Here is a 22,027-nt window from a genome sequence, read left to right as displayed (position 1 = left end):
CTAGCTATTTATCTCCTTAAATCTTAGGAACTGTTTGTTTCCCTGTGTAGAAGTAGCCAGGTAGAATGCAGGCAGCTACATTCATACCATGTGGTGAGAAGATGTTTTCTGTTTAGCTGAAGTCTCTCTACCCATTCTTGCCCTCCTCTGATACACACACAGTTGTGCAGTAGGGCATTGGAACAGCTGTTGTGTTTAGCTAGATGCGGACAGATTATATTTCAAGAGATCTATAATTAAGGGCAACAAATACAGAAATTTAGTTTATATTTTACAGATTTGCTTTAATTCTCCATGATATAATGTATAAACAGTGCAACCACAGCAGACAGGTATTTCCTGCGAAGCTTACTCCAGTGCCCCAGGGCTTGATGCTGTTGCCCAACTATATCTGGATACTGGTGAGGAACTTCACCTCCTGCACATCCTTGCAGGCTACTATGACATCTGGCCTGTCAGCAGAAGCAGGGCTGCATGGTCTCTCTCAGGTAAGCAGTGGTGCTGAGTAGTTTCAGCTCCTTGAAGCTGAGCAGTGTAGCTGAGGGGCTGTAGCGATATTGTCCTTACTTGTCTGAATGGATAGTAAATCACAGGCTGCTACTTCCCTGGAGTAACAGAATGGCCTTTGGACAGTGTTGTAACACCCGCATCGAGGGTAAATCAGCCAATGTGCTGGGTTGACACCAAAACTCTTGCTCAGTTATGAAAGAATGGTTGAGGCTTTAGAATAAGTCTTGTTCAGTCCATTCATTTGTTAATGCAGTTGTGCTATTTGATGTTTTATTCTCCTTTAAGAATTAGGATGCTGGACTAGCTCTCAGGAGAGGCTAAGCCCAGCAGAACAGTGTTGCATCCAGGCTGTGTAGGAATGTTTGTTTATATTTGCAAGTAATGCAGCCCAAGAGGAGCACTGCTCTAGAGGACGAGAGCTGTTGCTGAGGACCTCATGTTTAAACCGTACCAGTTTCAGATCAGCGTTAGTCCAGCATCACGGTCTGTTTGCTTGCATGCCAGCTGCAATGATCTTCTGGGTTAGCTTCATCCAAAAGGAATCCAGTTTGCATGCTCTGAGCCTGCTTAGTACCATGAACCACAGCTCAGTAGGTGGGAACAATCAGGAGGTGCGTTCTCCTGATCTAAATTCCAGTGTTACGATAGCCACACACTGTGCGGCATTAGGCGAAGTGTCAGCGACTGCCTGTCACTGCACGCTTTGGCTAAAGGAACGGTTATGGTTCTGGCTACTGCATTCCTAAGCAAAGCGAGTGCCGCAAGCAAAATGCAGTAGTCATTTATCCCAGCCACCTCTCCTAGTCTGCTTTGGTACCTGCTGGTGTACAGGCAGTACAGAGGGTCACAATCAGCCTCCGCGGAGCTGATTACAGGCAAACATAGTACTCTGGTAGGCGTAAAAGAAGCACCAGATAGCATGTAATAAGCATATATTCCCTATACTTTGGTACCTGAGTATCCTTTATGATCACATGCTACTGTGAGCCAAGTGTAGCCTGCAGAAGAGATACAGTGAGAGTGTGATACTGCTTGAAAGCCTGGATTGAGTTTTGTTGTGGAAATAGAAATAATGGGTAAGTCAAGGCATGAAGGCTGTAGCAGGCACTGCCACAGCCTGGCTTCCATTTGTGGCTTTGACCAAAGGTCAGATTTGTTTCTTCTTGCTGACCATAAAACAAGAACAGTGTCTGTGTGTTTGCTGAACATTAATAATGAAGCACATATACATACTATGGTTACACGGTGCTCTGATAGTGTGAACACCCTTTGGGTAACTCCCTTAGCCTTGTACAGGGGTGTAGGGAAGTTAATTGCTCCCCATTCTCCTCAGGAAAGAGTGAGCACATTACAGATGCTGTACAGTAATAAAGAGCTTTATATCACTGTATCAGAATGACCGTCCTCTCCCAGCAGTCCATCAAATATTGCATCAATACAGTCACTACTGAAGGTGTTAAAACAGAACACAAATGCAAATAAAATGACTAGGGAGCCATAGGATGAAACTCATGACCCTATCTCAGCCTTCAGTACCATACAAGTATCTTACAAATAAATAAAATGATGCTTAACTTTTTTAAAAACAAGAATGCTTTTTTATTTTAAAGCTTCTAAATAGCTAAGACTCTGCTAAATATGACAGACTTTTGTTTTTACTTCATCTACACAGTCACATATTACCGCACAAGGACATGCAGCTGAAAAACACCAAGCTGATTGTCAGAAGGCTTTAAACTCTCTCTCACTGACCTGGAGTTGAAGTAGCCCTAGCCCAAACTGGATGCTGTAAATGGAAGCCCTGAGTTTTTGATGAAGACTGGCCTCTGCTTCATGTCCACAGAAGGGCTGCTGGCAGCAGTGTTTATCAAGGGACTAGAAGCTCCAGCCTGGTGCCAGTGGGAAAGCCACAGGTTCAGGCTTGGCTTGCCCAGAAGAGAAAGAGGAAGAGCAGAACCCCACAGCCTAAGAGAGCTGTTAAGGATTTAATCTTGATTTTTGTTTTATGGTACCCTCCCCCACCACTGGAAGAAACTGTAGATTTATAGTCTAGGATAGATTTCAAGTGCTGGAATTCATCCCAGGGTTGGCACAGCCTCAAAGTGTTTTATCTTGGTTGTAGTACCCACATGCTGCTGCAAAGAAAGAGCCCCAGGGAAAAGAGTCAGAACCAGGCAAAAGAACAACAACGCTAGGGGGTCCTCCAGAAGGTTATATCCCACTGGGATGACTCTTCAAAAGCTAATCATACACGGTGCTCTTCCTTTTCCAGCTCCTGCTGGTCACCACAAAGCATACGAGCTCTTAGCTTCTCTACAGGAACCATGATTTTCAGAGTGCTCTTTCCCTTCCTTTTCTGGTGAGATTTCTCCCTAAGGATGCTGAGTTAAATTATCTTTAGTGGCATTTTCCTGTTTCCTTGAAGTGTCATTTCAGAACTGTGCTGGCCTATTGGCTACTTGGTTTGTATTGAAGAGTGAATCTCCTGTAATAGTATCAGGTCACTGGCCAACAGCCTCTGATACACAGAAAAGCTTCCTTCTGAGCACTCATGAGGGAAGGATTATGGAACAGACCTTCATCCACTAGAGCCCTTCAGTAGCTCAGAGCAGCAGCTTGTTAAAGTGACCTCAATTCTCTGGCCTGTACAAAGAGCCTTGTAGGTGACTGCCGATTCCCTTCACCCTTCTCTTCTGTACAATGACATTGTACTCCACTGCTCTTTCAAGCTTGGTGATAAATACTAATTTTGGCCCACTGGGCTATTACTAGGACATGAGGTGGAGCACTTACTTAATAACAGAACACCAAGGACCGAGCAGTGTGTTTGACACAGCACTGATGTATTTGCTGGTGTGCCTACACAGCAAGTCATTAGATAGAAATCTGCACATGCCAGGTTTGGGGGTGTTTGCCTGCACAAAAAAAGAAAATACCCAAGAAACCTGAGCATGCAGAAACTGGTTGCTGTGAAACAATGTTGGTTCTCTATCTCAAAAAGGTTGGGCCTGTGTCTACTCCAGTTTGATTGCTAAATGATTATCAGAAAAAAAAAAAAAAAAAAAAAAGCGCTGGTCAAAAGCAGTGCTTTGCATTTACATGTGAAAAGTCTCCTGTAGCACTAACAAAGGTTATTAGTTAGGAAAGTTTGGTTCTAACAACTCACAGGCCTGATCCTGCAAGCCTTACTCATGCAAGCAACATCCTCACTTTCAGCAAGACTGCTGCAGCCAGCAGCTCTCCATAGTTTGGGCCAAAACTTTTTGTAGATAACTACATGCAGGCTGGAGGGAGGAGGGTAAGAGAGACATCACAAAACTAATCCATCTCCCACAAGAAAGCCATAATAAAAATGAGATAGTGACCCTTGCCCTTAAGGTTACTGAATCCTACTAAATTAAAGGAAAGGCTACCATGTTTGGTAATAAATTGTGTCACAGACTGCATGTGTTGGCAGCAGTTACTATGGACACAACTTCCAAGAGAGGCAGACAGGAAGAGAGAGCTGGAACAAAGAAGAAATGGCAGAGATAAAAAAGGGTTAACAGGGAGTTAAAAAGATCACTGTCTAAAAACCTTGTTCTGGATAGAGTCAGTAATCCTTGGCATTCCGAAATTCTGGCATGCTCCAAACCCTCCTAGTAGGCTGGGTGCCCCGTTCCACATCCTCAGAGATGGTCTTGATGTCACTGATGAATGGGGAAATCCTGGACCGGGATTTAAACGTTGTTAAGGAGAGGCTGGTTTTGTTCTTTGTGTTCCATTGCCTGGCAAGCTTCTTGGCCTCTTCCTCCTCTTTGATCTTCTCAGCAGCTTCCTGCAGGACGGAGCGGAAGAGTCGTGATATTTCCTGCACTTCTGGTTCATACTCTGCAATGAGTTGCCGGAATCTGAAAGCACAGTCGAGGCACAGCTTTGATTAAAAAGGTCAAATTAGGGATTGCTGCCAAGTCACAGCATTAACCTTGGAACTTGCACTCCCTTGCAAAATTGGCCTCCCTGGATTGAAGGGGACAACAACAACAACAACAACATGGAGAGGCCATGAAGATATGCTCAAGGTCTCTAAAAATCACAAGAAAACCAAGGAATATGAGGAAACAGCAAATCACTGTTTCTCATAAGCACAAGGAATAATAGGCAGCAGCAAACAAAGCGAGAAGGTGGCAGGTTTGAAACAGAAGGAAGTGCTCTTTTCATACAACACTAATTAAATCAGAATCAAGTGCTAGCAATAACTTAAGAGAGAGCATGATTAGACAAGTTTTTGGAAAACGTATCCATCACTGCTGATTAAACATGATCATCCAAATGCAAATTCTGGCTTAAGAAGTCCCTGAATTGCTGCTTGGTAGAAGCTGAGGAAAAAAACAGGGAAGGGCCCTGTTATGCTTTCCCTGTAGCATTGTCCAGTGGCCGCAGGGCAAACTTATCCAGTAAAACTATTCTTTGTTATGCATCTGATCATTAATCAATACTTAAATTTCAGAGAAGTGATATTTCATCTCCCTGTGGATTCCTCTAAGATAATGGTCAGCTGATACACCTTGATTGGCAACAAACTGCTATATCTAATTGCATAGCTCTGAATTTCTTGACTGTCTTCTCAACAAAGAACCTAAAATAATTTATTGTTATTGATTAAGCTAGCTTAATACCAGGGAAGCAAAGAATTATCATCGTTTCTTTTGTAGGTGAGGAAGCTGAGATGCCGAGAAAGGTAATTATTTTCTTGAAGTCATGAACTGGACCAAAAAGAGAACATGCTGTTCCTGACACATTGTTGGGCAATCTAGTCCCCAGCCTGTTTCTGTACTTGCTCCTGGAGAGCACAGGATCCAGTTCCCAGGTGCACACACTGGTTACAAGGATGTTCTAGTTCTTCAGTAGAAAAGTGCATTTGTGACAGATGGTGTAATGGCTACTCTTCTAATAAATACTTCATTCTTAACATTAAGATTATGTCTACAAGCAAACCCAGATCTAAACTGCTGCTTCACTAAAATCCATGAGGCCTGGAAGCATTTTGATATTTTTCCTCTAACAAAATTGAATGAGGAGGGAAACCTGTAGGACAGTATTTCAACAAGCCTAATATGACAGGAGGCAACAGATTGAAATCCTGCTTCTTAACATGTTGCTCAATCCTAGGAATGTTCAGGGAGTATGTGCACTAGGGATGTACATACCCAGATGCTTCCGTGTGCTTCTCTTAACAGCAAGTATTGGCAGCTATCTTTACAGCTGTGCTGTATGCATGATGCTGAGAGCACGGCCCCTTTCAGGACCATGCCAGACAAGTTTGACTCAAAACCTACCAAAGTCACCTCAGATTTTCCCTAACCATTTAAACTGTTTAGAATCAATTCTTAATTCCCCTCTACACCCCCAAAAACCCTCTGAACTTTGACTATTTGGATACAAAAAGCTTCTGAGGCATTGTAATTCAAACTGGCAAAGAGATACTTACACATTGATGCTAACCTGAATTGTGCAGAGCCTGGACAAGCAGAATAGGTCTTGCTGAGGGCTGGTACATACAGAGGTAACAGATTTGTGGTATGTTGCAGATATCCTTTCTGCCTTCTGAGGAGGCTCTGCAGTAGCATTACTGAAGAGCCAAGAATCCAGTCCTCACAGTAGATCTATTTTTCCCTTAGTCCTAATCAGAAGCTTAGGCAGATGAGTCCATCAAAACCCAAGTCTCTTCTACGTTATTATATTGGGGAAAGTGTCTTTAAAGCAACTTTTATTGCAGAGGTAAATTTGATGACTCATTCCATTACTTTATCTCCCTGTGTGTTTTAAAGAGAGATGCTGACATGTTTTGTATATATATGTATCTAAGAGTATGTCCTCTTCTTTTGTATTGGCAACTGTGCACACAAAAGACCTCATCACTGCCTCCAGTTTTAGAGGTTGTTGATGTCCCCAGATCAGATGGCTGTATTGCTAGACCTGTGACTTTGGGAACAAGAGGGAAAATAGGTGTAGTGTCTTCCTTAAGCACAAGGCTCTAAAGCTAATGCTCTGTGTTGCTAATAACACTCCTAACCAGTGTATCTGAAATAAACAGTTTTCTAAAATCAGGATATTTTCCACCTTCACAACCATCTGTCTGCACTCCACTTAGCTACAGCAGCAAGAATCATGTGGTGAACACTGCTATTGCAGATGAGCAGATTTACCTCTGACTTTCCAGGACCAACACAAGAACTACTTCATATGGATTTGAGCAGGTCTGAAAACCAACCTGAAAGCAATCCAAAAGACCATCTGCCAGTCACCCAAAGAAAACCACTGTCTTTTAGATGGAGAAGGGAAAGGGCACCTTTTTCCCCTCCACTCAACAGCATGAACTAACTCTTCTCCTTTTAATGCCCACTCAACTCCAGTACAAGCAGGTTTATGTAAGGACCAGTCATATACATGGTTCAAAAGGTGTGGGTGCAACAAATGTTGCTCAGTAGAAAGATTGGACAGGTTATCAGGGGTTGACACTGTCAGGCTAGCTATCCCAGGCCATGTGTCAGAAGATGGACAGTATTTGCTACAGCCACCTATGCATAACTGAAGCTATTCTCCTCAGCTGTCATTGAAAGCCAGTTGATGCCCTGGCTGACCCAGTGGTCTGCTCTCTGTACAAAACACGCAACATAGAAAAAGAGTAAAATCACTGGAATTAAAGAATATAGGTTTGTACCCTGCATGCTATACAAGGAAACAAATACTGCTTTCAGTTTGGTTTTCAGATCTGCTCAAATCCACACAGTGCTGCTCAGTGGAATCAAACGTACAACATTGCACAAGTCTCACCTAACGTCTAGCATAGGTTAACGTATGAAATAGTAAGTTAATGTTGCACGAAATAATTTCAAATCAGGCAACTGCACAAGCTTATCTAAAAATCTCCTAGTAAGGTTTCCTTACTCATCAGAAAAGTATACCTGTTTTATTTGTGAAACAGGTTAAGATACTACTAGTAACTAACCTCTAACATACTATATAGGTTTAATGTAAATGTCTCAGATGTGACTGTCAACAAATCTTGAGCCAGCATAGCAGCCTGGTGGGTATATACATGTACATATAGGGATGAGTGTGTTCCCTCGACCAGGCTGTGCTCTAATCACAGTTCAAACAAGTTTGTTCTTTAAATTGTGACCCTTCAATTTCCAAACAAGCCATTAGATTTTAAGACTCTGGCTGTGCCTGGCACACATGGGCACATTTTTAAGCACTGTCACCTGTCTACCTTGTTCTCTAGGCCCCCAGTTCAGCAGGTTTCCCCAGTATGGCCTGAACTTTAAACTAAACTAAATCTACTAAATCTAACTAAATTTAAATTAAACTAACTAATGAAATCCAATAGAAGTCAGTGGACTTAATATTCTTAAAGCAAAATGCATTCTTGAATGCCTGCCTGAACTGGGAGCTCTCAGTAGGTTTAGTCATTCAAAGAAAACCTGGGATCCTTAGTGCTAGTAATTAGCTACTGACTCCTGAATCTGTATTTGAGCACGATTTCTGGTTATATTGTACAGCTATGAACAGCTTTGCTAGAGAAGGCTACTTGACTCCCAAAGGACTGCGGTATTCACACTAACCGCAATACTCAAGATGCATCAGCTGAAGCTCAAAATGGTAAACAAATCCATTTCTGATTTTAGTCATTTGTTTTACAATCAATCAATCAGGCACATTATGAAGCCCACTTCCTCTATACATAATCCTTACAAAATTACAGTTCTTAGCCTGTGGTATTAATGGCATCGCAGATCTCCAATATGTGGGTTTGCTTTTCAATAGTAGGTTTTTTCATTTGTTTCTCTGGGCAGAAAAGGACAGAAGCCAACAGTTTTACTTTTGCTGAAACTGAAAGAAACCAAATAGACCACAACAAAAGCTGAACAAAACTAGGTCTCAGAGTCAAGATGGCAAAATCCAGCATTCTGTATTTGCAAGCTAGTAGTCTACTCATTCAGTTTAACCACGGCACTTAGGTAGTAAGTAAATCACTATCATTTCCTTCAGATGGCTCAAGGATTTCATTTTAAATATAATCATCAAGTCTCCAACCCAGTAACCTTTGACTACAGCTAAGCTGCACCTAAACACAACTGCTTTATATGTATGAAGTGAATTAGACTCTGCAGATATTTGATGGAAGAAGTGATGGTATTTGAAGTATATTTGAATCTTTCTAGAATTTCAAGAGACTAAGAAAAATTTCTATTGATCCAAAATATAACTTCCACAAAACGGGCAAACTGGATCTGAAAAACAAACAAACAAACAAACAAACAACTCACCTTTAAAAAGAATTCTTCTCCAGCCTCCTCCACATCCAAACATATAGAAATGCTGCCTATCAGTAGATGTGACTGTAGCCACACAAAAAGACAACTTCGATAATCATTTAGTCTTTTGGAGATGAAAGTGACATTTTTGACAACTTATACAAAATGTTTTGTTCTGGCTCTGACTCGTCACTGAGAATTTCACAAAAAAAAGGAGACTTTGCATGACAAACAGAACAAACTCCGCCCTCTTCCAAGACACAGGCTACTTGTGTCACTTAAGTGTTATACCTTTGCTAAGTAGATCAAAAAGGACATCAGCTCTTCAAAGACGAGAGTGAAGGGGAAGGATCAAGACTGCTATGTCAGAGATGGAACCAAGCACATGCTCTGCACTGGAATTTCCAAATGCAAGATTGTGGTTTTTTTTTTTTTTTTTTTTTTTGTAGAAGACTGGATTAAAAGTTGCTAGATATTAGAAGGCCACAGGGTATTCAAGAGGGAATATCAGAAGTGCAGTAATCTTGTGATTAAATACTTGATTGGAAGTCTAAGATTTTAACTGAATTCCTATCATACTCATCTTGTACAACTTTGGGCAAGTTACTAAAGTGTCTACATAATCTCACTTTGAGATGAGAATTAATATCAACTTTGACTGTCTTTTAGTTAGATTGAGTATTCCTTCCTTATTCAGTACATGTTCAGTTCCAAGCATGGCAGGTCCCATTCTTTTTCATTGTTTCTATGTCAGCAATTGAAGATTTCTGAACCACGGACTTCTCAATTAGAAGGCAGAAAAGGAGAGGAGGGCTCAACTGTTCACTGTCTCTTCCAATAGAAGAAAAAGTAGTTATTGAATAAAACTTGTACATGTTTAAGATAAATAAAACAAAATACAGTTTGCTATAGCAAAACTGTATTTCAGATATGGAACTCTTAGCATTTGGGGCATCCTATGACAAAATTTACACGTGCTCAAAAAAAAAACCCTGAAAAAAATTGATGAAAGAAAAGCCACATAGGGCAATTTTATACAGAGGCACCACTTCTGGCTGGGAAAGTCTCCTAAGTCACAAGTCACAACAGATTGAAGGCTATACTGAAGATACTGTAATCATCCATCCTGTAATACCTGCATACCTCGTTCTTATTCTTTTCTCTACACAGATTCTACTGTCCACTATCTCAGGTGCTAGACTGCACGTTAGATCAAAAAGACCTTTGACCCAAACCAGTTCTGTCATTCTTACGGCTATCACATTCTGTTCTCAACTATTGAATTGAAATCGTAAAAGCAATGCAAGCTTTATTATTTTTAACATGGCTCTGCTCACCACTATGGTATGGAACAACAAAAAACATTCCACTTCTTGAAGGATACTGTAATGTAATTTATAATAGCTTATAATGGCAATTTCTAAGAGTCTTTTTTAAAGGATATTTTTGTCCTTTGCCATAGTTATGCCACATGCAGACTAATACTGCTGAGTGGGTTTATGTACTGTTAACAGTAGTCTGAATCCTGAACAATACTGAACAGCTAGAAGTTGTGGAAAAACACGAGCATTTTTGTGTGTGATTGGCTCAGCAATGCAAAAAAACCCACTTTTCTGAAGTGGAAGATGAACTTTGAGGCCTCCCATCTCCAGTGACAGAAGCCTGCTCTCATGGAAATACCTGCCTGTGAGATGGGCATTGTTTAGTGCCTCTGAGGAAGGTGAAAATAACCCTGAACCCCAAGGGGTTTATAGTGGCTTGTTTACAGAATGACTTGGAGTTACATAAGCAAATATAAGGCAAGTGCTATTCCCAGCAGACTTTCACAGAAGAAATCTTGACCCCTGAATGATCCCAAATCTCTGGTTCTGCCATCGTGGCAACCTTGTGCCTACTCACTTCCAAGGCTCAGCTCTGGACAAGATGAGGACTGGAGAGGGAGCTTTGGCATCCCTGCCAGGCCCCATTGTAAGGCAGAGGAACAACTGTTCCCAGCACTCTTACAGTTGCTGTTCAGAAGCTTTGTTTGTTCACGGGAAGCCAAGTGCCAGCAGATTGCAGTGAGGGACTGTGGGGTGCTCAGCACCCCTGCATTTGTCACAGGACAGGCTGAAAAGGGGAAGTGGACAAGAAAGGCCCATTTCACTACTTCACTTTGGCTAGAGTCATTACTCCTCAACTGCATTGGGCTAAGCAAGAGGAGAAACATGCGTGGTTTAATAATAAATAAATAAATGAGAACAGACACCACTCTCCCTTCCAATTTGCATGCCTACTGCAGGCTTAGATCTATTTCTGGTCACTGTCACAAAAGGTTACTCAGCCAGCATGCAGCAATCACATATCTAGCACGTGACAGGCTCAACAGCAAGTCCATGAAGCTGTGTCAACATCTACACTGCAAAAGGCAGAAGTCCCTCCTTGTTGTTCAATTCAACTTCATGCCCCACCTGCATCCTACTCCATGCCAAGACAGGCCCCAAACATGCACTACCTCTTTTCCCTGAGAAAACCAGGTTCACAGGCTGAAAAGAGTAATAGCATCTTGTTGTTCCACTGGACACTGTGTCCCCACCTGCTGCATAGCTTCAAGGATAGAAGACCCTAGTCAGAGGGGGTCAGGTTGTCTAGAGGCTGTGGAACCTCCACTTTGGAGGTAGGCTACACTGGATAGGACAAGGCCATGAGCAACCTGATCTAACTTCAAAGTTGTCCCCACTTTGTGCAGGATGTTGAAATGGATACATCCAGATGTCTCTTCAACCTGAATTATTCTACGATTCTAAGACTGAAGCAACAGCCTTCATGATACCTAATCAGTAACTCTGCTCATCAGGCAAAATGAAGTTTCTCAGGCTGATTAGAAACATAAAGCACTTGAGTCACTCTGGGGGAAGTGGCGTTTAGCAGCTTTTTGAGGAAAGTGATACCATGTTAAACTGACTTAAAACATTAGATTTCTCTTGTTCTAGAAAGATACTGTTACAATGTGATTTTTGATAAAGGATGCCAAGTCTTGGTCTGTGTTCTAAGAAACTCACAGTCCCTCCTTGCATACCCCAAGGGAGATGGGGGAAGGAAGAGTGTGTATCATCAGATCTTTTACTATACCTTAATATGACAGGCCCACAGTAGGAAGGATGGATTTTGCTACACATATCCTCCAGCTGTAGACGTTCTCCTGGGCTGATATCATAGTTCTGCTTTGGATAGCTGACCAGCCAGCCATAATCCACTCCAGTCTTGATCTTGCGATACTCATTCTCTCGCTCTCGCTGCTGCTTCTCTGCCTGCTTGATTTGCCAACTTAGCTCCATCATTAGCGTCTCAGCCACCATCTCTGTGGGGTTCCTCTGGGAAATCCGGTTTGGGGGCTCATTCCACCTGAACCAGGATGCAAGTGACATAGTGCCCTGTGTTCTTCATTGGGAGTGGGATTGAGGGCAGGGAGAGAGAAAAACGAACAACATTGCCACAATCAACACAGTTCAGACAACAATATTCTCCCCACACACCCCTCAAATCTGTTCACCTAAAAGTGCTACTGGATTAGGCACTTGGAACCAGTTGAGCACCTTGAGAAATCTCACCCATAGCAGCGACTTTGTGCAGAGGAAGGGGCAAAGTGCCCGGGGGCACCGAATCCTTTAACTAAAATAACAGTCATAGTCCCCATATCTGAAGGAAAACCAAAAGGATACTTGCCCCCTCCAGGATAGGCCAGGGAAGCCCACTCTACCCCAGGGAAGAGCTGAGGCTAGGGCTTGCCTGTCTGAACCCCCAGCAGAGAGCATGACCTCTCAGCACCCTGCAACGTACAGAATCAAATGTTCACAGCTATTCCTGGGAGCCATGTTCTAGCCATCAGTGGATCTTCAGCAGGGAGGTCAGGATAGATGACCTCATCTGGTTTGCTGCTAACATAACAGAAATGGTAGAGCTCATCTGCATTTAGCCTGTGCTGGCAGAGACAGTAGTTGCATTAACTACAAGGTCAGGCAGAGCTTTTAAAATTATTTAGCAAAGGAGTTGCACATAGAGGGAGAGGCTACACCATCCTCAGTAAACAGAGCCCAGCTGTTGGTTCTGCTGGAAGAGCACAACTTAGGCACTAGCATCCTTGCCAAGGGAACTGAGGCTGGGCTAGCAGAAAAGTGGCAGCACACCAAGGTTTACATTGTTATTTTTTCTAAGACAGATGTTTCTGCTGCTGGGGATTTATGCAGCACTTAGGAGACACAACAACCTGCACCAATCAGCTCAAAGGACTGAATTAACTTCCCTCCTATTCAGTCCCTTCATGTAGTCATTTTAAGAGGACAAGGCATGGAACAAAGATATTAGCTACTGTATTCGAATTTAAAGACAATGAGTCCAAAGCAGGCACTAGGGACCCGAATAGGAGCAAAACAGCATCTGTTTCTTCACACAGCACACTTACATACCTTGTTCTTCCCACCCGTTAGGCCCCAGGGAGAAAGGGTGGCATGAATTATGGCTGCAGCTGGGATTATGAAAAGGCTGTTCCTAGCAGCAGCCCAATCAGGACATGGTATCAAAAGTTAACATACAGGCAGAGATTAAAAAGCCTGATTTCACATATGGTCTGAGCAAATTCTTACTACTTAGAGACACAACCATGAAGACGCATATAATGGGGAGAAACATACTGCTTTGATTTATGTCATCTCAGGGCCTAGAGTCTTTAGTCACTGTGCAAATCACCATCACCAGAAGTTCATAACTACACAGTATTCTCACTAAAGCTAAGAACTAGTACTGGTCTCCCTAGTGCCAAGAAAACCATTGCCATCTCCACTGGGCAAAAAGACTGTTCCTGTTGCTTCTATGCCTTTGCCATTTTACCTTCGAGTAATGTGGCCTTATTTTCTTTCAGAAATGTTCATATTATGTAAATATGCCAACCCATTAAAGGAAAATGCTCCAAAAGCCTGGATAGTCTGTACAGTGTATCAGGTCTGAAACAATTTCAAGGTTTACTCCTTAGACTGTTCTAGAATCAGTAAGTTTGGCAAACTGCATGAAAGGATGGTTTCAGCAGTCCAACATCCTGCCTCTCACAGCAAGCCATACCTGTTTCTTCAGAAGGAAGACATAAAAGACCAAAAACTTCCACAGGACTTAGATCTAGCTGCCTAGGCTTGTAAGATTGCACACGCGCTTCTTGGACTGTATGAGCAGTAATGCCTTTGCCAGTGTACAGTGCTCATACAGAAGGGATGCCTGTAGCAATTGGTTTGAGACCTTAAATATCAAATACAATTGCTCTTATGATACCAGCCACAGTCAGGAGCTGCTGATTGTCATTCTGCTTGTATCTGTGTTCTGCAGGGGGAGCAACAGCAGGTCCTTTCATTTGCTTTCATCCCCAGGTGACCCCAGCTACCAGCCATCTCTTGCTCTTGCATCATCACAGTGCTTTGGCTGCCTGCTGCTGGCTTACTTGCCCGAGACATACGAGTGAACTCAGGCTGGAATTTATGTGCTGACAGCTTCAATGCTACAATCCTACCCACCTAAACTGTACCAGGATCTTGTTACATGTCAGCCTCTACTCATCATTACAGGTTTTTAAGGGCGAAGATCCTGAAAGCCTGAAAGAAAGAAGCCTTAACCTCTTCCTTTGTCTTATCATCCCTGTGTACGGTATAGCTGAGTCCCCTGCTAGCAAGTGAGCAGCAAAACAGATCACAAACTATTGCAAAAGGGTTTAAAAGCTTTCTGTCTGTTTTCAGCTCATGTGGCAACAGCAATTTATCATAAGCTTTTGCAGGCATGACCAATTTACGTTATCATTGCTATTTTAATCTGTACCTTCACCTGATGAGACTGAGCAGGCCCTACTACTTGTGGTATTTTACTAGCCAAAGGAGATAGCTTACTCTGCTTTTATTCTAGCTGTGACCTGGTCTTACACTGGTTTAACTGACTGCTGACTTCAGTGGAGTTAGCCAGAGGTAAGTCAGCATTAAAAAAAAAAAAAAAATGTGAAGCTGAGACTGTTCTACTTCCTCCCAACTATTCCTAGCTCACCAGCTATTTCATTAAAAGAGGAATGAGGGGGTAATTTAGTGGTTAGAACTGGGAAACAGAGGAAGAAGGAAGCCTGGGCTATGACATGATCCACCCTAGCTTTCACGTGGTCCTGGGCTCTTCTTAACTGCCTTTTTGTTTCATCTCACAGTCTCACCTCAAAGCAAGCTGTTCTGTGCAGGGAGGACTCTTTTGCCTAGCACTTATGCTGGGTATCAAGGCATTTCTGCAGAGGACAGTAAGTTAGAAAAATAATTCAGATATACTGTCAGAGGAAGGCCTGCTGAACCCAAGCTTGGCACTAACAGAGTGCTTTCATAAAACACTGGTGAGAAGCAGATAAGCTTTCGCAAAAGAGTGTGTGATATGGGAACATGGATACCACTGACTCTGAATGGGGCTTGCACTTACCTCTTGTATGTTTTCTGAAAATCCTGCAAATGAAATGGCCTGTTCTCAAATGAAGGAAAATCTTATCAAGCATTTTATGTACAGCAGCAGCCTGTTCTGGCTGTTCCTAAGGGAACTTTGTTTGTATGAGATTGTTTCCTTCCCCATCCCTCATCCATCATCTCCTCCTCCTGAGAGCTGGAAACTGGCCATCTCTATTTAGCAGGATTGACAAGCCACCACTCTTCCCAATACTGGTCCTTGCAGTCTGCAGGACCAGAGCTGCTGTTTTCAATTTAAAGTTCACATGCAGGCTAATCATTAAATGACTCAAAATGGCTTTCCTATTAGGGAAGATTCAAAGGACTGTTAGCAGGATGTGGCCAACTAAGGGGAGCAAAAAGGTTCAGAATTGCTTTCTTACTGAGCAAAAGCACCAAAGTGCACTTTGCAAGCATTCATTTTAAAATTATTGAAAGAAAGAAAGAGACACTGCCCCATCTGATATTTATACTGCACAGTTGGCCAGTTTTCTGGTCCTTTAGAAGAGGTTATCTTGGGAGCTGACTTTAATCAAGCTGAACTAGTCAAATGTTATTCAAGCAAAATTTCAAAATGGTTTATTCCAGAAGCATTCTGAGTTTTAAGAGTTTTGTGTCACTGACTATACTAGAAGTCAAACCTTCCCTTCACACTGTTGACTACAAGTCTGGTCAACTAGCTTATAGGGTTTTAAGCATCCTTTTACCTTAGTTACATTAAAGCCTGGGATTTCTGGCTTCTCTCTCACACACAGCCTCTGAGGATTTCCTTCAAACTTTAGTAATTGTTAGTAAGTACCACTGAGACTTTCTCAAGTAAAAGGTTCCTTTTAGTTTTAGTTATAAAGATTTTTTTTGCTCTTTCCAAATCTCATTTCTCAACATTGCCAGCAATTCCCACATTTCTCTCCTTCCCACCTGCTCTAGAGCTTTCTCTGTTCTGTTCTCACCACATGCTCTGTACTACTACCCTGTGTCTTCCACCTCTGCCCTTTAGCTTTGCCCGTATTTCCCCCTGTGGTTTCCACTTCTTGCTCCAGAGACTGCACAAAGGAGTCAGCAGTAGTATCACTATCTGCTTGGTTTACTCAGTTTCTCACCTTCCCAAAACAGGATTGCAGCCTTTCCTAGCTCTTTTGCTAAGAAAGAGAATATTTTTCTGTAACATGTTCTCTGGCTATTGTTGGTCAACCGGAGGCTGTTCATATAACCAGACAGACATCAATCTCCTTCAGGCTCTTGCAGGTGGGATCACCACTTGCTAAAACATGTTACATCAGGGCTGCTTTTTGGTGAGCCATGATTGAGAAGCAGCACCTGCTTCTCTTACAGAAGCTGAACTTCTGAGAATGAATAATTTCCTTTCCATTGATCCTTCTCATGGTTTCCAGCTTCCAAAGCCCTCCAGGACTGGAAAGGAGTAGGCAGAGCGGGATCTGCATTTGTGAAAAGTGAGAATATAGCTTCACTCCCTAAGAAGGTATGTTCTCAGTTTGACAGGTCTCCTGCGGTTTGCCTTTCTCTTAGCAATCTGTTAATCCAGGAATACTACTGATAATCCTTACTGATTTACACTAGTCCTAGAGGTATGTCAGCTGTGTCAGAGTGGAGGGAGAAAAGTCTTGAGGTCTTGGACAAGTAGGAGTCTAATCCAAAGTCCGGTGACGTCAATGGAAATATTGTCTTTCATTTCAGTTGGCTATAGATAGAGTCCCAGGAAATCCACTGTCAACCAGGCAAAGCATGCCAACAAATTGGGCTGAGGAGCTAAGAAATACCTTCTCTCCCATCCTGTGGGTGGTAGTTTCTTACTACTAGCAGCAGAGAGATAGAATTTGTTCATGCAGGATACCCAGCCAACCTTTTTCCACGCATGTCAGATCAGACAGTAACAAATAAGGAAGCTGATTTCTAAAAGAAGTGGGACAAGCCCCATCCCCAAAATATGCTGATAATCTGAGACACTTTTAAAAGGAGCTGGAGTCACAGGAAAAACAGATAATGTGAAACTGTGGGCCATATGAAAATAATGAATTAATTTTTATTTTCTTTTTTGGTAAAGTTTGTATTGTATCACTCAGAAGAGTCAGAAACCTAGTGTCCTCTGAACAGCAAAGGCTATTAATTATCTCTCTACACTGCTACTAAGAGGTAGATTAAAGCTGGTTTGGCTACACCCATCTCAGAAGTTTGTATATAATAACTGATACAACCAGCTTCTCAGGCAAAAGGTGAGTTGTCAGGGCTGTGCTACTAGCTACACCTGCATGAGGCAGTGTAAGTAATGACAGCATAATAGGTGAATCCCTAATTCTGTTTTTCTTGTTGTAAAGGTATTTTAATTTTGTTCCAAACAAAGAATCTTAGTACAGTTCTAATTAAACTACTGTCAACATCTTCCAAGTTTTATTTATATAACTCACTATAACCTTGTAATAGAATCCCTGCTCTGTTCTCCACCACTTTTCTGCAAGGTTAGTTATTGTTATCCTTTGCATACAGAGGTTTACCTTCCCAGGGCCCAAAGAATGCTTCTTCCCCTCTGGCTGGAATCTCCCTTATTGTTTAGCCATGTGGAGGCTATGGTGTTTACAACTACTTGCCGTGCTATTGTAATTTCAGTGGAAATTATGACCTCAGATTGAGAGCCCACACCTATCCCCCCACCTTGCTGGGCGACAATTAATGCTGAAAAGCATTTGATAGAGCTTTTCAATCAAGATACTTAAAAGCAATGCAAATATCCTGATAGCAACGCAACAGCACTCCTCATTCTGACTGGCCAAATAGAGAGAGAATTCTTGGGGATGCTCAGGGATCTGCTTTTAGACCACGTCAGAGAACGTATCCCACTTTATGAGAGTACCTTTCTCTCGTTTTGAAGGACACAAGCTATTTGTGCACACAGAATTTTCACACTGGTTAATATATATACAAGGACATGACCCTGTTTCAAGAAGCAGGGAGTTCTGAATAACAAAAGCCTAGGAGATCAAGCTGGTACTTCAAATGAAACATTATTTATTGTCAAATCTTCATGGCTGCAGGTGTTAAAGGATGACAGATAGAGCCTGACAGCAATGCCTTAAGAGAAAGCTAATGGGGGCAGGGACGCTGTGGCACCCAGCAGGCGCTCGTGTGCCAAGTAATGCTGGCCCCCCTTGCTCAGGGCTTGACCAGCCTGCTGCAGGCTGATGGCTCCTGCCACTGTGTTAGTTTGCTTCTGAATGACAGGAGCTCTCAGAGGTGTGTGAGGTGCATGCTGCCATTCTGCAAACAGTCTGATTTTCATATTTTATGTGATTTTTTTCTCCACTAGATTCTGCACTCTCAGCATTATAGAAATGGGCTGGCTCTTTCTCTGGTGTAATTGCCACAGAGTTATGAGTCATTTTAGACCATGGTGCACATTCATAAGTGGCTTTAAAAAAACAAACAAAACAAACAAAAAAAAACACCTTTCAGGTAGCATAACAGAAGGGCAGCCAGAGCATATCTTGCCGTAGGAGGTGCTGCAAGATACAAGAAAATAAAAGTAATACCATTTCTACCAAAGGAATATTTGAGTGGCCTATTGAAACTAACACAATGGTTATGGCATACATGGTTATGTCACAGTCTCTACAGTTAGTAGCTCTGAAAAGATTTCTTTGTAATGAAACGCTTTAAAATTGAGAATACAAGTAAAATGTTGCTCTGACTTCCCCTGCATTTGTGTAGTTTCTAATACATTCTTTAATCTTCTAGATTTTAGAAAATAAGTATTTCTGGTGCATTTCACATCTGTATTTAGATTGCCAGAGAGCTGAAGAAACAAGAACTTGGCCTGAACTGGGCTCAGATGTAAATGAAAAAGCTATTTTAAAATGACCAATCAAAACAACATAAGTAGAAAAGGTAGCTGATCAAAACTGGTACAACCTCAGGATCTTCAGTGCAGCTGGACTAAAATAAAACAGATTCTCTTCACTAAAATAAATAAGTAAATAAAAGAACAGTGTTGATTAACTCCAGGTGAAAACCTAGCCTACAGATCTTGAAGGAAAAGTAAAGGAACAGCCCAAGAGCCTAGAGCTCTTGTTATGGCTGGGACTCTCTACAGAAGATAATCTTCATGTTATCTGCAGCAGCAAAAGGGTGGGCGTTTTTCAAATCTGCTTATGGAGAATAGTAGCATTTTGTAGTTTGCCTACTTACCAGAGCAAATAAGTCCCATCTGCTGAGCACCAGGACTATTTCTATGCCAAATTCCCACTCATGATTTAAACAATAAATATTTTCTAATACCAACCATAAAAATATCATGTAAGAGTTACACTAGACTTACTTAACCCACCTGAGCCAGGAAGTTAAAACACACACTCATCTGCTCTAGTTTTTTGCTCAGACAAGGCTACCTTGCTGTGGTGGTACATCAAACACCTTCAGTATTATAGTCTAGTTTGATCTCTGCAGACTGCAAAGTCAACCTTTCAGCAGTATGAAGGGACCTAAAGTATTATTCACCAGTTATGTAAATTAGAGATCACAAGTAATACAGGCACAGAGCTTTCCTGTTATTAAGACTACACAAACCACAAAATGCTACCATAAAGCAACAATAAACAGCCAACGCAGGTCTCCAGCACCAAATGATTTCTAAATTAAAACTCGGACAGATCTCCAGCTTATTCTTTTCTATTCTATTATTATTATAACTATACTGTGTTATCAAAGAAGTAATAATGTCACAATTTTGAGTTTCTAATATTGTCATTCACAGTAAATACATACATCTAGAGTATGATACGAACTTGAAAATGTACATGTTTGAAACTCAGACTCAAAAGAACATTATCATCAGCTGTCAGGTCCACTGAAGTATTTCTTATTTATATACTGTGGCATAGACCAGACTAAGTTCTGTGAAAATGGGTAGGGGAAGTGTGCATTCCTCATCCAGTTCGAGGACTGATTTGTGCTGTGAAAGCAAGAGAATCCATTTTAACAGATGCCTGTTTCTGTTCAGTGCTGAATCTTGGTTACAGTATCTATCAGAAAGAGTGTTTACTGGAGAGCCTCAAAGTGTCACTCAGTCTTAGTTCACAACAGCACTGTTAACCTACGTGGGAGTTCTGCTCATACTGGAGAATACTAGGATCAGCATTGAAGTTTGGTCCTTGTGACAAAAGTTGCTTAAAAATACATCTTGTTTTAAAATTAGGACTCGTAAGAAGAATGCTAGACTTGGGTATGAAAACGTAAGCCTCTCTTCACAGAAGTCACATACAGCATAGAGAGCAACAGGCAGAGCTTTGGGAAACCTTGTGCTTCCCGTCTGCAAGGACTGTGTGACCCACCTGGAGCCCATCCGCAGGCAGCAGCCATCTGGGGAGCAATCAGCACTGCTGCTGCCTCAAGCCAGACCTTAATTAATGTGGCAGCACTAAGAGATGTAGAGGTGCAATCCGCTCCTCACTCACACTGCCATAAATCCAAAGTTACCTGACTGACCTTAGCGGTACCACTCAGAGGGTGACTAAATTCTGGACTTCAGCACTCAAAGACAGCTTAGCAGGGCAGGTGTCAGATCAGAGGCAGGCTGCATAAACCACACTTTCCTCCCAGTTTCCTTCTCCGTATATAGCCAGTAACCCAAGGCGAAGCTGCCAGGAGAGGCTTCCGCGCACCCCAGCCCCCTGCCCCGCGCGCCCGCCCTGCTCACCTGGGTGGCCACACGCCTGCTGCTGGAGCCCCCGGACGGACCCGCGGCGGAGCGAGCGGCCAGGGCACCGCAGAGAGGGCCTGGCTCTGAGTCAAGCCCTTGAAACCCGCCCGGCAAACTTAAACCCACGTCTGGATGTGGATTAGCCCTGGTGACCAGCATTTAAAGGGATAACAGCTGAGCTTAGGGCTGATTTCCCTTTGTGCTATCAGGGCTCGGTCTAGCAGCTCTGAAACGCCGAGCAGCCCCTCGAGAAGGCGATGCCCGCTGACTTGGCCGGGCTTTGGTTCCTGTTCAAAAGTCGCCCCTGGACCTGAGAACATGCCAGGCGGAGCCGATACTCGGGGGAGATGAATTTACAGAATTTGGGCTTTACAGAGCCGTGAAACCGGGCGCGCTCTTCTGCCGCCGCCCGGTGCCCCGCGGCGGCCGTTGGCGCTAACGGCTCTACCCCGCGGCGGCCGTTGGCGCTAACGGCTCTACCCCGCGGCGGCCGTTGGCGCTAACGGCTCTACCCCGCGGCGGCCGTTGGCGCTAACGGCTCTACCCCGGCGGCCGTTGGCGCTAACGGCTCTACCCCGGCGGCGGACGGCGCAGCGCGCGCAACCGCCCGCTCCCCCGCGGGGCAGCGCCGCGGCGGCACCCCCGCAGGGCCCCTCCCGCTCTCCCCTCCCCGCGGGCGAAGCCGCCGGCCTCTTCCCACAAAGGGCCGGGAAACACGGCGGTGCCGCGGGACGCGCCCCCTCCGCCTTACCGCGGCCGCTCGCTCCCGCCGCCGCCGCCGCCGCCGCGGGAGCGGCCGGGCAGCGCCGCCTCTCGCCGCTGCTCCGCCGAAGTTGAGCGGAGCCGCCGCCCTGCGCCGGCGGCTCCGGGCGGGCTGAGGCGCACCGCGCTCCCCCGCCGCCCTCCGCCGTTGCCACGGCGACCGCGCGAAACCGCTGTGGCGGCGGCGAGCGGCGCTGAGGCGGCCGGGCCGGGACCGCCGGTGCCACCGCGCCGCCGGGACCCCGCCGCGGGGCCGGGCCGGG

General features: G+C 43.6%; 1 protein-coding gene across 1 annotated transcript; it reads right to left on the bottom strand.

The window, feature by feature from the left end:
• Positions 1 to 2,085: 2,085 nt before the first annotated feature.
• Positions 2,086 to 21,129, bottom strand: RD3 (RD3 regulator of GUCY2D). Its single transcript, XM_062571856.1, has 3 exons — positions 21,000 to 21,129; positions 11,922 to 12,230; positions 2,086 to 4,400 (listed from the first exon to the last, which is right to left on the bottom strand). Exons 2-3 carry the CDS (start codon positions 12,215 to 12,217, stop codon positions 4,103 to 4,105), a joined length of 594 nt encoding a protein of 197 aa, XP_062427840.1. The 5' UTR covers positions 12,218 to 12,230; positions 21,000 to 21,129; the 3' UTR covers positions 2,086 to 4,102.
• Positions 21,130 to 22,027: the final 898 nt, after the last annotated feature.

Source organism: Rhea pennata, chromosome 3 (assembly GCF_028389875.1).
Source record: "Rhea pennata isolate bPtePen1 chromosome 3, bPtePen1.pri, whole genome shotgun sequence".
In the NCBI taxonomy this organism is placed as follows: Eukaryota; Metazoa; Chordata; class Aves; order Rheiformes; family Rheidae; genus Rhea; species Rhea pennata.
Note: the sequence above shows the minus strand (reverse complement) of the source record. Positions and strands in the feature narration are given on the sequence as shown.

Excerpts from the sequence above, each read along its gene's own strand:
- RD3 (XM_062571856.1), bottom strand. The coding sequence starts at position 12,217 with ATGTCACTTGCATCCTGGTTCAGGTGGAATGAGCCCCCAAACCGGATT. Across the intron at positions 4,401-11,921 it reads TGTGGGCCTGTCATATTAAG|ATTCCGGCAACTCATTGCAG; the intron begins GTATAGTAAAAG and ends CTGTGCTTTCAG.